Genomic DNA, 14,848 nt, shown 5'->3' on the forward strand with positions numbered 1-14,848 from the left:
GGGAGAGCTGGGGGGGTGGGAGAGCTGGGGGGGCGTTCCACACACAGCGAACAGCCAGCGCTGAGCCCCTGGGATGTGCTGGTGCACTTGGGGAGGGGGCCAGGGGGCTGGAGTGGAGAGATGGGGGCAGCGTAGACAATGAAGCCGGAGAGGAGAGGGACCAGAGGACATGGGCTGTCGGTCGCGGATTCTCCTTGCAGGAGTCCAAGAGGCAACAGAGACGGCTTTGTCTACCGCAAGGATGAGATGCTGCCCGAGGGCCTGTCACCGAGCTGGAGTTCAACGTGGTCGTGAGCAGCCCACTGACGGGGCAGCCAGAGAGACGAATGCTACAGGGGGACAGGGGGCCAAGCTCAGGCAGGGACAGCGGGGGCAGGGTGGGGCTGGGGCAGTTCTCTGACCCTGCCTGGCGAGATTCGCCACGTGGCCCGCCTTCCTTCCTGTGCTTCCAAGCGAGAGCCTGGTATTTACCTGCCTTTCAGCTTCATGAGGAGGATTAATTAATTACTGTTAGCAGAGTGCTTCAGAAATGAAAAGCTCTCTGCAAGTGCCACATCTGCTAATAAGGCAGGATCTTTGTGGAGGCAGTTCTTGGAGGGAAGGGCTATTTGCAGATGGATAACTGGGTTTTCAGTTGTGAAAATTAAATTTACACCGGTTTAAAGTTGCATTTTGATGTGGTAGACTTGTGGTTCTCCCAAATGCCCTCCAAATGCTCCAGGGAGTTTAACGTATATTAGAGGGACAGAAAGGCCTCCAAGTACAGCTGTGCAGTGCACAACCTGCACAACGGTCTGGAGTGACCCTGGTGCGGAGGGCAGACCATAACATGTCATTAATGATAGAACACGACAGGTGTCACGGGAGAGGAAGACTCGCTTCATGAGGGTGGCAGAGGAGAGGGAAATGGGGGCCAGCAGGGGAAGTCAAAGCAGAAAGAAGTCGAATGTCGGTCAGGAACGTACTGGGACAGAACCAGCGCTGAGAACAAACTCGTGGTCCTGGGGTGACTGAGATGCCACAGCAAGAGTGGTGGGAACGTGGAAGGAGGGGCCTCCACTCACCTGCCTACCAGGCACCAAAGCCCTGGTCCAACCAGGAGGAGCAGTTAGGAAAACCAAGAACTTTGAGAGACCCCGAAGGCCAGACCCTCGTGGCCCCCAGCTGGGGATACCGCCAGGCGCTGTGGGACTTGATCAGCACGGGCACCACGAACACCCCCTTACAGCGCTCGCAGCCCTCGCGTTTCCCCCAAGGGAGGATCTCAGTGAACGTCTTAGTTCAGGCTTCACAGGGTTTGAAGGTATAATGTGGGAGATTTGATATAAAAACGGTGAGGTTTAGTTTCTCTTGAAACAGGGCAAGTTGCCCACCCACCCGGGGCTGGCTTCTCCCGGCAGCTCATCTGGTAGGTGCTGCAGGCCGCCCCTGGGTGCAGGGTTCATCCTCCCCGCCCACTGTGGACCCCCTGCAGACCCTCCCACTGTGGGTTTAACTTAAGGATCTCGAGATGGGATCATCCTCGGTGACCTGGGTGGGCCCTAAACCCACTGGCAAGGGTACTTAGAAGAGAGAAGAGGAGAGGCACAGTCACACAGAGGAGAAGCCGTGTGAAGACGGAGGTAGAGATTGGAGGGACGCGGCCACAGCCCTGGGCCCCTGGAGCCCCCAGAGCGGGGAAGGTGGGAGGCTCCTCCTCTAGAGCTTCCGGGGGCAGTGCAGGCCTGCCCGCACCTTGACTTTGACTTCTGGCCTCAGAGCTGTGCGAGAATGAATTTCTGTTGTTTGGAGCCACCAGCCTTTGGTCATTCGTGACGGCAGCCACAGGACACTCACGCACGCGCTCATGTCCCGCCTGGCGCCCGCGCGCCGGAGCCGGCACGTCGGGCGCAGGGCGTGGCTTACAAGCATCGCACGTGTAACCCTGGCAACAATCCCACTTTCTAACATCCCCACTCAGCACCGGAGGAAACTGAGGTCCCCGCCCCCCGCCAGGGGCTCAACCCCGCGCATCGCGTTGGCGGGCCGAGCGTCACGCCGCAATCCTGCACGCCGGGAGCCTTCCCGCGGGGTGTCACCCTCTGCCCTCCCCGCCTGCTGCCACTTATTCCTCTCGCGTCCACTGCAGGTCCTGGCGGGAGTGAGGGCTGCCGGGGGCGGGGGGGTGGCGCCTCCCAGATGCGGGCACCAGAGAGGAAAATAAGGAAACATGCCAAGAGCCCAGTGGGAGCTTTCCAGAAAACTCTGAAGCACGTCCTGCTGTTCTATCAGCACATCCTCAGGCATCTGCTGTGAGAACATCAGCTCACGGCTGGCCTAGGGACCACAGGGTCTGGAGAGAGGCACCAGGGCCAACCCCAGCTCTGACGCCCCGTGTGGATGCCCGCTCCCCTTTGGATGTGGATACTTTGCTGGACAGACGACTCTGTTCTTAAGGCCTCACTGGCCACCTTTGGGCATAGCCTCATGAGAGTCCCGGGTGGCAGAGCAGCGACCTCTGGGTCCCACCCAGAGATCGTAGGTCACACAGAGCTGAATATCCTGCGAGCTCTCGGGGGCTGCAGATGCTGCTGGTCTGGGGTCCACACTGAGTACTGGGGCCCTGCAGGGTCCCTGCCTCCCCGGGGCAAACCCAAAGCCAGGACAGGTGGCCCAGCCTGCCTGCGGGGCGGCCCCGGGGCACCTCTAGATCATCCTGCGCAGGTGCTCCTGCGTCACCGAGGTATCCCTGCCGCTCCCCTGGCCACATCCCCCTCCAGGTTTCTCATTAGAAGCCCACCTCACCCCTGCATGGATGGGTGGGAGAAAATGGGCGGACGCTTTGATCTAGAATTTTCCATAAGGGTGAGAAATTGCTTCCAACTTGTGCCCTAGACTTAGGTCTCTATTAACTGAGACCCTGAAGACCACGTGTTCGTGCAGCAACTGCCCCCAACCTTGTGTGTATTCCCCTGGCCTGAGGTCACATGAACAGCCTCATCTGACTGTCACCTGCTGGAATGACCGGCCAATTCAAATTCCTTTGGGGACAAGGTGGGGATACAGATCAGTCTTCATATATATGCGTCACCAACAGGGTTCTGGGTTCAGGAGCTGGACATGGAGTGGCCATGTGGCTGGACTCAGCTGCCCCCGGCCCTGCCAGGCTCATCCTCTTTGCGGGGGTCCTGCAGGCGCCAGCAGACCCCGCTGACCCCGCCCAGCCCCGCCCTTACCAGCCCGTGCTGAACTCCACGTGGGCGTCAAAGAAGCCCACAACAGGGGCCGTGGCGACCTTCCAGCCCTGCAGCCGAGCCCGGATCAGCCCTTCTCTCCTGCTGTTTCGGACGATCTTCACAAGGCCCGGGTACCTCTTGCTGACGTACTGGTCCAGGTTGAGCTTGAGTTCCACTGCGGGGGACACAGAGATGTTTCGGGCGTGACACCTCGGGAGGGCCTGAGGTCACCGAGACCCACGGTCGTTGTGTGCCCCGGATCCATATTTCGTAAACATTTAAGAGGACCCACCGTTGCTGGATGTGGGTTCGGGATGCTGGGGGGGGACCTCGGAGAGATAAGAGCCCACCTCATGGAGCTGCATTCCAGCGGGAGAGACAATGAACGACCAAGCCGGACTGCTTCAGACAGAGGCACGTGTTACAAAGACAGGAGAAAACGGGGCTGAATTACTCAGCTGTAAAAAGGAAGGCAGTCCGTGGACAGATGGATGGATAAGCAAAGTGTGGTCCATCCATACAATGGAACACGATCCAGCCTGAGAAAGGCGGAAATTCTGACACGTGTTACTACTGGATAAACTTGAGGACATTATGCTCAGTGAAATAATCCAATAGCCAAATGATAAATCCTGTGGGATTCCACTTATCTGAGGTCCCTAGAGCAGACAAATCCACAGAGACAGAAAGCAGGGCGCTGGGTGCCAGGGGCTGCGGCAGGGTGGTGGGGAGTTAGTGCTTCATGGGGACAGAGTTTCACTTTGGGAAAGTGAAAATGTTCTGGAGATGATGATGGTGATAGTTGCACAAAGATGTGAATGTACTTAATACCCCTGAACTCTACACTTATTTTGTAAATGGTTAATTTTATGTTATGAGAATTTCAGCTCAGTAAATTATTAAAAAAACTGATGAGGGCACAGGCGTCTACGTGAGGAAGCTCCCAATGGCCAAAAGTGCAAAAGCAACAAAATAAGTCGCAATGATAACAGACTCAGCCGGTAGGACAAAGAAAAGGGGGAAAGGGAGTGGGCGTCTGAGTGAGGCGGGAGCTTCTCGGGGGCGGCTGGGCAGGTGCGGGGGCGGCCTGTCTGCGAAGCTGACACGTGGGCCGTGGCGCGGAAGAGTGGAGGACAGTTACAGGCGTGGGAAAGGCGCGCCGAGTCCCGTGGGGGCACCCTTGGCCCGTCCCAGGGGTGAGGGCAGGGCTGAGCAGGAGGGGCTGCGGAGGGCTTGAACCCGATCCTTGCTCCTGGGCCTCGGTCAGTAGCCCCGCCGCGCCTCGGCTGGGCGGGCTTCTTGCAGAAGACTCTGGCTGCCCATCCGTCCCCCTCAAGCACCAGGCTCCAGTGCGCGCTCCTGTGCGGGCAGCCCTGGTCCCAGGGGTGCCCCCAGCCGCAGCAGCAGGGGGCCCTGGAGCAGCCCGCCTGTGCTCTGTCCCGCCGTCGCCAGGGCCCCGCAGGGCGGCGCCAGCCACCCGCTCCCTGCTCCCCTGATGGTGTCAGGCGGGGCTCTCCCCCGGCTAGACACAGAGCGCACGCAGGCCTGGAGCTCCTCCAGGCCCGAGGGCGGCACCTCCGCCGTCCTGGAGGGCTCTGGGGGGCCTCTCCCCGCTCTCCTCCACCCGCCCCCCGACCCCCGAGGTGAGGAGGAGAGGCTGCTGTGATGGGAGAGACTGGGGACGAGGAGGGCCCGGCTGGCCCGGCTCAGCGCACCAGGCCCTCGGCGCGGGGGCCGCGGACGCGGGCAGGCGGGGCACCCCCGGAGCCCTGTGCCCGCTGGGTGTGGACAGCGTGCTGGGCTGGGCTGCCGCTGACGCAGGGCCACGCTAAGGGCCCGGGTTCCGGCCGTGAGCGCCAGTCCAGCCTCCCCACCGGCAAGGCTCCCGCCGGAGCTTTGTCCGGGCGCGAATTCGCGTATGGGAGAGCTCGGCACGCCGGGGGCCCTGCTGGCTGGAGGAGTGGAACGGCGCCCTCCGCGGCTCAGGCCCACCCAGAGCCTCCGAGTGAGCCCTCAGGTGGAAATAGGGTCTTTGTGGGTGTAACTGGTTCAGGATCTTGAGATGAAGACCTTCTGGGTTAGCGTGGGCCCTGAATCCAAGGACAAGCGTTCTTAGGAGAAGAGGCGAGACACAGACACACGGGGAAGAGGCCTCGGGAAGGTGGGGTCAGGGACGGGAGGGGCGCGGCCCCAAGCCCGGGACGCCGGGGATGCCGGCAGCGGGGAGAAGCTGGGAGAGGCAGCACGGACCCTGCCGCGGAGCCCCTGGAGGGAGCGTGGCCCTGCTCGCAGCCCGGATTCAGACCTCTGGCCTCCAGGCTCCGACGTGCTCCCCGCGGGGGCCCCACACTCACCATTGTCGCTGTTGTCGTCCACCAGGATGACCTCCTTGAGGAGCCGGGAGGGCGTGCGGTTGACCACGCTGTGGACGGAGCGCAGGATGACCGAGAGGGCCTCGTTGACAAAGATGAACACCACGGAGATCTGGGGCAGGTGGGCCGAGTAGGTCATCTGCCTGCACCTGCGGGAGAGCCGGGGTCGGGGGCAGTGGTCGGCATGCGATGGGGGGGCGGGGCCCCCGCAGGATGCCCCCTGGGACCAGCTCTAAATCCTGCTACCAGTGGAAAAGGACCGAGCACGGTGAGGGAAACTGCACGATGACGTTCGTCTCAGAAGCTCTGCACTTCAAGGCTCTGGGCCTGAGCCCTGCTGTCCCCTTGCAGAAAGGCAGGGAACTTGCACTTGTAAGGGGTTCAAGTCCCGCTGGGATCACTCGGAGCATTTTTCCCTGATGCCCTTGGAAGGCGCGCAAGGGAGATAAAAGGAACGGTGGTCATCTCACGGTGTAGTCCAGTGGAGGGTCTGGGAGAGAGCCCCAGCCCGGAGCCCATGTCAGCTCCTGAGGCCCAGCTCTATCTGAGCGCCGGGTGGTCATGGAGCAGGCGGCTGCTGGACGGGTGGCATCTACTGGGTGGGTCCTGCACTCGGCGGGCACTGTCCCCTGAAGTGGGGTCTAAGTAGACAGTGCTGGGCTACCCGGGAGGGCGGAGCGCTAGTGCCAGACGAGGGCTGTTGAAGTAGGAGGGAAGTCTGCATGGGACAGCCGAATCGTGGCCTCCGTCTAACCTTAGCATCGAGGGTGAAATAGAAGGATGAAGTATCTTCTTCCAAAGGTCTTATCTTGGCTGTAGGGTTGTGGGAGGGGAAAAGATGGGGGGCAGGGAAAGCAAAATCTTCCATGTTGGGTGTGGGGTGAGGCCAGTGAGTGGCTGTTAATGTAATAACACAGTGGAATAAATTCACAAGGGGGAAAAGGGAGCTCTCAAAAAGAGAGGAATGGGAAAAAAGGAACAGAAAATAAAGTAAGACAGAAGGCACCCAATCAAGTACGTTGGCTGCTACAATAAATGCAAATAAACTTACTCTCTCCTTAAAATGGCAGAGGCTCTTCTTTTCTTTTTTTTTTTTTTTAGAGGCTTTTCAATGAAGTTAGATACATACACACTAAAACACACTTATACATGCACACGCTCACTCAGTCACACGGCAGCTCTGCTGTGTGCAGTTTACAATAAACACAGCTCAAAGAGAGTGATTTTTTAATTAATTAATTAATTAATTTTATAAATTTATTTATTTTGGCTGTGTTGGATCTTCGTTGCTGCACGCGGGCTTTCTCTAGTTGTGGCGAGTGGGGGCTACTCTTTGTTGCGCTGCGCGGGCTTCTCATTGCGGTGGCTTCTCTTGTTGCGGAGCGTGGGCTCTAGGCGCACAGGCTTCAGTAGCTGTGGCTCGTGGGCTCTAGAGCGCAGGCTCAGTAGTTGTGGCGCACGAGCTTAGTTGCTCCGCGGCATGTGGGATCTTCCCGGACCAGGGCTCGAACCTATGTCCCCTGCATTGGCAAGCGGATTCTTAACCACTGCACCACCAGGGAAGTCCAGGAGTGATTTTTTTAAAAAGAGATTGGAAATATAATCAAGTGAGAAAGGGATGCCAGACAAATACCGCCCCCCCCAAACCAGAAATTCAGCACAGGTATCACATAGGATGAAGGAGGTAGACTAGTTATAAACCATTATCACAAAGTGACCTGGCAGCTGGGTATAAAAGGAAAAACTACTAGAAGAGTCTACAAGCGTGCATCACCTTCAGACTGGGCCGACTGAGAAAGTAAGACCATGAAGGAATTACATAACGAATCCTCTAATTCCTTCTCGGAAAGATTTTTGTCTTAGGCCCATAGGACCTTTACAGAAAGTGGTCATGCATTTGCAGAATAGAAAACCTTAGATTTTTATGAAGCAGGGATTTTACAGGCAGGGCCATGTCTGGGCGTGTGACCTGGGCAGTCCCATGGGGCCCACAGCGGGAAGGGCCCGCCCGCATCGCAGCCTTCTCCTGTGCGTCCATGTAATTCCTGCTGTCATAAGGTCATTAGATTAGTGGCCGCCCTGCGCCAATATGACCTCATCTTAGCTCGTTACAACCCCATTTCCTAATCAGGTTACCTTCTGAGGCCCTGGGGGGTAGATTTGGACATACCTTTTGGGGGACACGACTTAGCCCATGGTCAGTTATTCTTATCCCACACCTGGAGAAAGAGTTTTATTTGAAGGTGGGGAGGTTATTGCACTTATCGGGGGCTGAGGATGGACGTGGGCCAGAGCTGTCTGAGAAAAATAACCGATACTGGGGATAGCCAATAGTGATAAACAATAACTATATCAACCGATCATGAGGCTAACTGACCGTGGCGCTAAATGATAATGATGATAAGTGACACAGACGATAACCAGTCATGCGAATAACTAATACGAACGGGTCGTCGGTCATGACGACAGCCAGTCAGGATGAGAGCGACAGCTAAGGGCCCCGGCTCGCAGCACGCGCTCTGCCCCCCCCGAGCAGCCCTAACAGGAACCTAACATCCCCGTTTGGAAGATGAGGCTCCTGGGGGGTATCTCCCCGCTTCCGCAGTGCGCGCTGGCGTCAGAGCCGGACCCGCGCCACCAGCTTCGGGCAGGAGTGGTGCTGCCCGCCCTTCCAGGCTGCCCTCCGGCCCCGGCTCACAGCTGGGGTTTGAGCGCCAGGCTGACTTCAAGATGGACAAGAGCCCTGCGTCACGGTCGCGTTGATATGGGCTGCAGCGCTGCTGGGGAGATTTCATTACTCAGAAAAATGCTTTCTGACAAGAAAACTTCACTCCATTTTTCTGTAGAGGAGAAAAGCTGGAATGCACAATGTTCATGAACTTGCAAATTGTGTAAAACAGGAAAAACACCACCTTGAGGAAGGAAATACATCTTGAGAGAGACTGTGGCTGCAGCTGCATACGGGAAGGTCGAGATCGCGGGTGCCTTTGGGGGAGGGGCTGCAGTGCCCCGCCCCTCCCCCGCCGCAGAGGCCTGGTCACTGCCCTCCTGTGCCTTCTCCCCAGCTCACCGTCCTCAGGCGTCCTCATGCAGCTTCTTTAGGGTCTCTGTACCCCCCATCACAGGCCCCCCAAGAGCTGCTCCTTCACCGCCGTACCCCAAGGCCCCAGAGCTGCACACACAGTAGGGCTTATGAGCATTTGTTGACAAGGGGAATAAAGAACAAGAACGAGCGAACAGGCTGCCACACGGGGCCAAGTCCGACACTCCTGGCTCCCCCCAGCCCGTCTCAATGTGAAGCATCCTCAGATGAGCAGGAACCCCCACGCATGTCCCGGGCGTGGAAGAAGCAGGTGGGCTGGGGGGCATGGGCACTCTCACCCCCTCCTCTCCCTCCACGACCGGGTCAGGAGGCCATGGACCTCTCGGGCTTGGCCACTGGGCCACGAGGGTCTGTTCTAGGAGCTCCCAACCAGTAAGAGCCAACTCGTGCTGCCCGTGGAGAAGCCACCAGCGTCCACAGCCACCTCCCGGGGATACACCACGCACGAGACACCCTTCCAGGGGCTGGGGGCCGGGCTCAGCAGGACAAGCATGTGCCTGCCCGCACGGCCTCCACCGGCGGGGCACAGGCGAGAAGCAAGGAAACAGGATCTGACTTCAGAGAGTGGGGGGGCCTGTGGAGTGACAAAACGGGGCGATGGGGTCAAGAGGGCCGGATGGGGAGGTGTCTTTAGACCAGGCCGGGGGGAGCCTGGGGGAGGTGCCGGGAGCCCAGACCTGCATCATTCCGCTAGGGCCGCCGAAGCAAACACCCAGACACTGATGGTCCCACGTCCTGGAGGCAGGAAGTCCGAGATGGAGGTGTCGCAGGGCTGGTCCCCCCGAGGCCTCTCTCCTGGGCGTGTAGAAGGCCGTGTCCTCACGGGGTCGTCCCTGTGCATGTCTGTGTCCTCATCTCCTCTTCTAAGGACACCAGTCCTATGGGATGAGGACCCATCCTATGGCCTCATTTTCCCTCAGTCACCTCTGTAAAGGCCCGGTCTCCACACACAGTCACATCCTGAGGTCCTGGGGTCAGGACTTCAACCTGTGCATTGGGGTCAGGGGACACAACTCAGCCCCTCACGAGACCCAGAGGCCAAGGAGGGCCCAGCGAGGCTAGGACCGGGGCCGTCCCGTGCGGCAGGAGTGTGTGGGCACGTCTCCCACGGGGAGATGCGCTGTCTCACTTTATTCTGTTTATCTACACGTAACAAATCACTCCCGTTATAAACCTATGCGGCTTACAAATGGCTGTTTAAATTAGAAATCGTGCAATATATACGGCTCATTTTTGTCCAGCACAAATTTGCATAAAATAGTCTGTCTTCCTTATAATATAATCCCCTTCTCAGTTGAAAAAAAAATTGGTTGTGTTAAATATCAAAGCAGCGGGGAGCTCCCCGTCAGCCCAGTGGTTAGAACTCGGCACTCTCCCTGCTGTGGCCCGGGTTCAAGCCCCGGTGGGGGAACTAAGACCCCGCAAGCCGAGCGGCGCAGGCAAAAAAAAAAAAAATCAATCAGTAAATATTGAGCAGATCGAAGGGGATGTTCCTCACACACAGGTAGGTATGACGTCAGTGAGGAAGTAAGAAACCCACGCCTAAAACCCCGTTGAAGACAAAGACGATTACCATCCTCCCCCTGAGCTTTTCTTTACAGTCTCTGACCCCAGGCACCCGGCCAGTAGCGCGCTTGGACTTGACCTTAGGCCGGAGTCCTCCTGTCCTGCCTTTGCACCCGCACAAGCTCCGGTGGCCGCTGGGTGGGACTGTCCCACGATGACCCTGCTTCCCTCCTCCGGGCAGGAGGTGCTGTGTTTCTGGGTTTCCTTCTGCACCTGAATCGGCCTCAGTTTCAGGGCTCAGTGTCCTCCCCACCCTGCAGGGACTGTCCCTGCGCTGAAGCCCGGGAGGCACTCAGTGGGGCGGGGGAGACGAAACTGGCCGCCACGCTGCAGCCCTGGAAGAAGTCGGTCTAAGCGGAGCCAGAAGGGTCTCCTCTGTAATTGAAAGCCCCGTTCCTGTCCGACAGAAAATAAACCACGTTTATGGTGATGGGAAAGAATCAGAGCTCAGCAAGAGGGTGGCTCTGAGAGCCTGTAAACCTGGTGACCCAGGTGGGCCCCAGGAGTGGGGCAGAGGCCTGGACAGAGAGACTCGGGCCCTGGGGCAGGAGGACCCCATCGCCCCCTCCCAGGGCCTCCGGAGGTGGAGGGAGACCCAGAGCGCTCCCACAGGCCGAGGCTCTTGGTCCACCGTAACACTGAAGGAAGACGGGTGATACACTTCAAAGATTTCAACTTGACCGAGTACCATTTCTACGTTCAAACTTGAAGCTAACAGGTACAGGTCAGGAGAGACCCAGACGACATCTCCCTGAGCCCTCCCTCCTGCTGCCCCCAACCCGCTCCCCTTAGCGACGAACACGGTCCCCTTCTGGCCCACCTGCGCTGGCAAAGCCTTGGCCTTGACTGTGGTCTCCCCCGCCTCTCCCTTGACCCTCTTCCTGGATGCGCTCACCGTCCGCTGAGAAAGGGCACGGTCTCTAGGATGTGCGAGCTGGGCCCCCTCTGACCTGACCTCTTTGTCTGTTTCCTCTTGCTCACTCAATGGCCCCACGTGGCCCCAGTGCTTCCAGGAGCACGCCAGGCCTGCTCCTGCCTCAGGGCCTTTGCACGCCCTCCCCCGCTCGGCGCACGTCTCCCCCGCGCGGGTACGTCACTGACTGCCCTTCTGCTCTCTCACCCCTGGGCTGGGAGCCCCCAGGCAGGGCCTCCTGTTTGTCTGGTCACTGCTTCACGGCATCTAGAACGGCAGACGCTCCGTGGCCTTCAATCCACAACATCTAAGAAGCTTCCATTCACGGCTCCGGGTGGAATCAAAGGTGGGGCATGAGGTGCACATTTAAAGCTGTGACACGTGTCGGAGCTCTGAATAATTTTGTGTGAGGGAAACGTTAAAAGTCTAAACTTGAGCCTCGAGCTGAATTTGAGGATACTTGTGCACGTACACACACCACGTGGGCACACGCATGCCCACACTCACACACACCACACACACCCATGAGCCCTTGACAGGGCTGTGCCCCCGCCCCCCTTGGGGCATCTGCCTTATTTGGGGGTCTCTCCAGTCCTGGCTGAGCCACGTCTAATCCACCCAGACCAGGGTTTCCCAGTCTCAGCCCTATGGACTTTGGGGGCTGGATAATTCGGATAATTCTCTGTTGTGGCAGAGTCGTCCTGTGTGTGACACGGCGCTTTAGCAGCATCCCTGGCCCCGCCCCCCAGGTTGAGACAACCCAGAATGCCTCCAGACATCGCCAAATGTGCCCCGGGGTGAAATCGCCCGGTGAGAAGCCCTGGTCCAGGATCTGGGGTCTGGCCCTGGGGGGGCCGGGATTTGGCAACCGTTCCAGCATCATGAGGCTCCCGGCACCCAGCCCAGCGTGCCCGGTGACCGATGTTAGCTGGAGTGCAACCCTCCCTAGGTCCCTTCCTCCGCCTGAAAATCGAACTCCAGCCGGAGTCCTGTCCGTCCTGTCTCAGGCTGTGGACATCTGCTGTGGTCCTGCTCAGTCTCTTCCTTGTCCCCCACAACATGTGTGGTTCACCCCGCACTGTCACACTCTAAGTCACTGGGTGGAATCCCAGCCCCTGGATGAAGGGGTGGGGGTGACGTGACTGGGTGTGAACCAGGCAGCTCAGCAATAGGCTCAGGAACAGACACACAGTCAGAGCCATGGAGAGGTTGGCTGGGGCCTTGGGGAGATAGGATGTAAGGCTGGAGCAGCTGCATCCATCTTGCATCCAGTGGTCAGGATGAAGCCAGTGAGGCCAATAGCAGAGCAGAGAGATGGTGAGATGCCAGGTCCAGATGACATCAGATGAACCTCAAATCCAAGTCTACACGAAGCCAGTGCTTCCTCCAGATTTTGTAGTTGCAGGAATAATACATTCTCTCCCTGTCTCTCCCTTTTTCTCTCTTTTTCCAGCTTAAGCCAATTTGAAATGGATCTTCTGTCAGTCCTGATCCTGCACAGGTCCTGACGTGCATGATGCAGGGACACACTTGTGAATGCCCCTCAGGAGGGGTCTGCCCGGTCAGCCGCACCCCAGAGTCCCAGACCAAGCTGAGAGGGGAAGACAGGGGACCAGTGGGTCCAGTGCTCACAGAGGTTAGTCTGACCCCTGCCTTGGCCATTGCACACCCTGTCTCAGGACGTCCCTGTCCCTGTCCAGGCGAGCTGGGGGCTTTCTCACATTGTTGGTAGAGATGACACCAGCTGCTTCATCCTAACCCTGTCCTTGTCTAGGACACAGACAGTCCCAGCTTGGGACCTCAGCTGCCTCAGAGGAGGAGAGAGCCAACTGCCAACCTCCTCAGCCAAATTCTCATCAAATCCCATTCTTTGAGACTTGGGTGTCCCCGCCATCCTGAGAGGCAAAGACTGAGCAAACTAAACACTGGAGGGGCTCTGAGAAGGAGCAGGAAAACATCCTTGCCTTCCATGGTGCAAGGTGAGACACACAGAAAACCAGGACTCATGAGGGGATGTCTGTGGGGGCTCTGGGAAAGATTCCTCTGTTCTTAAAGAGGGACAAGATGTAAGAACATATTTATTCTAGCCCTTTGGAAATTTGACCTGTGAAGACGTGAGGCTGAGAGCTATGGCAACCGCATTGTGACCATGAGGAGATAAGCCCAATGCACTGAGCGTGGCAGAGCAGAGAGTTGGGAAGAGCCCAGGTCCCTGATGATGTCATTGAACCACCAATGAACGACTCTGCCCCCGCCGCCCCGAGCTGTGGACTTCTCACTATCTAGATCAGGAATCCCAGTATTGTTGCAGCCACTTCAGACGTGCTAGGTTTTTCATCTGAAAGCATTCTCAGTGACACAGAACGTCCATTCCTTTTAGGGAATCCCACTCCTCCCTCGGAATGTCATCTAGCCCTTGTAGCCTCAGACGTCACCTCACGACAGTCCGAGATGGGTGCCGTGGCAGATCACGCTTTCCAAAGATACTGCAACAACAGCCCCCAAGCCCCCTGGGACTTTGGACCCTCCCTTTGAACGACAGAGGGCTCTGCCGCCTCTCACCAACAGGATACAGGGAGGGGATGCTACGCGCCTTCTGAGCCGAGTCACGAAGAGCAACAAGGCTTCGTGCGCTGGGACTTTGTTCTGGGGCCGTGTGGCACCAGAGAGGCAACCGACTCTGCCCAGGCCGCCACGCTGTGAGGAAGCCCAGGCCACACAAAGGGTCCACGTGTGGGTGCGCGGGTGGGCCGCCCATCTGCTGCCAGGCGTGTGCACGATGGCCCCCCCGGATGATTCCACCCCCACCGTTGAGCGCCCCCATCACACCTTCCCAGCCGAGGTCGCAGGAAGTACTGCTCAGTACGTTAAAACGTGGTTTAACGCAGCTGACTAAGCAGCAATCGTAACCAGGACAGGTACGTTCCCCAGAGTCCAGCGGCCCTGTCCTCTTCTTGGACACACGCTGTCCCGCACGGTGCTGGGTACACGCTGGACGCTTCCCACAGGCTGGCCGGCTTCACGCCCGCCCCATCAGGTCTAGGCCGGAGGAGGGGCTGGGCTGCGGGCCCCAGAGAGGCTCTGGCTCGGCTTCGCATGTCCCATCTGGAGCCAGAGAAGCAGGACATCCTCAACCACCAAGCCGTTTCACAGACGATTTATAAACCCACAGAGCAGCAGGTGCGGTTACGAGCTCTCGAAGCCACTTCCGAGGTCGTGACTGGAATGCATTGCACGCCGCGTCCCAGCTGGCCTCCGGGGAAACGGGGCCATGGCAGCGACACTGATGGAAATTTATGGGGACGCCCTTTGTGCCGCTGGAGAAATAAATGCAGGATGGAGAGGGGATGAAGTGGCAGTGGCCTCCCGGGGGGCAGCAAGCTTTGCCTGTGACAACAGGACACACATCCATCTCCTGCCAGAGGAGACGGGTCTGGGCTGAGCACAGACCCAGGAAGCTGTACCATCGGAAACCGAGAGGGACGTTTCTGGGAACAGCTGTCAGGAGGGTTCTTGGAAGCGCGTCCCCAGGGAGTGGGGATGCCTTCCTGGCAGCAGCATCTGCCTGCGGGGCTGACATGCTCCTGCCCTCTTGGGAACATCGGTGCGAGCCTGGAATCCCAGACCAGGGCGTCCCACACCAACGCCTGGCCTTCCTGCCAGCCCAAGGCAGGATCCT

At 58.4% G+C, this 14,848-nt stretch overlaps 1 protein-coding gene across 12 annotated transcripts in view; it reads right to left on the reverse strand.

Annotated features, from left to right (window-relative positions):
• The window catches only part of GALNT9 (polypeptide N-acetylgalactosaminyltransferase 9), a 106,475-nt gene that overhangs the window by 57,621 nt on the left and 34,006 nt on the right, over positions 1-14,848 (reverse strand). For all 12 annotated transcript variants that reach the window (XM_028480416.1, XM_028480415.1, XM_028480414.2 and 9 more), the window contains 2 exons: positions 5,570-5,736; positions 3,216-3,390 (listed from right to left, as the gene is read on the reverse strand). In XM_028480416.1, the coding sequence (XP_028336217.1) occupies positions 3,216-3,390; positions 5,570-5,736 (342 nt within the window). The remainder of the gene's footprint in view (positions 1-3,215; positions 3,391-5,569; positions 5,737-14,848) is intronic.

The sequence above is a fragment of the Physeter macrocephalus genome, chromosome 19, assembly GCF_002837175.3.
Source record: "Physeter macrocephalus isolate SW-GA chromosome 19, ASM283717v5, whole genome shotgun sequence".
In the NCBI taxonomy this organism is placed as follows: domain Eukaryota; kingdom Metazoa; phylum Chordata; class Mammalia; order Artiodactyla; family Physeteridae; genus Physeter; species Physeter macrocephalus.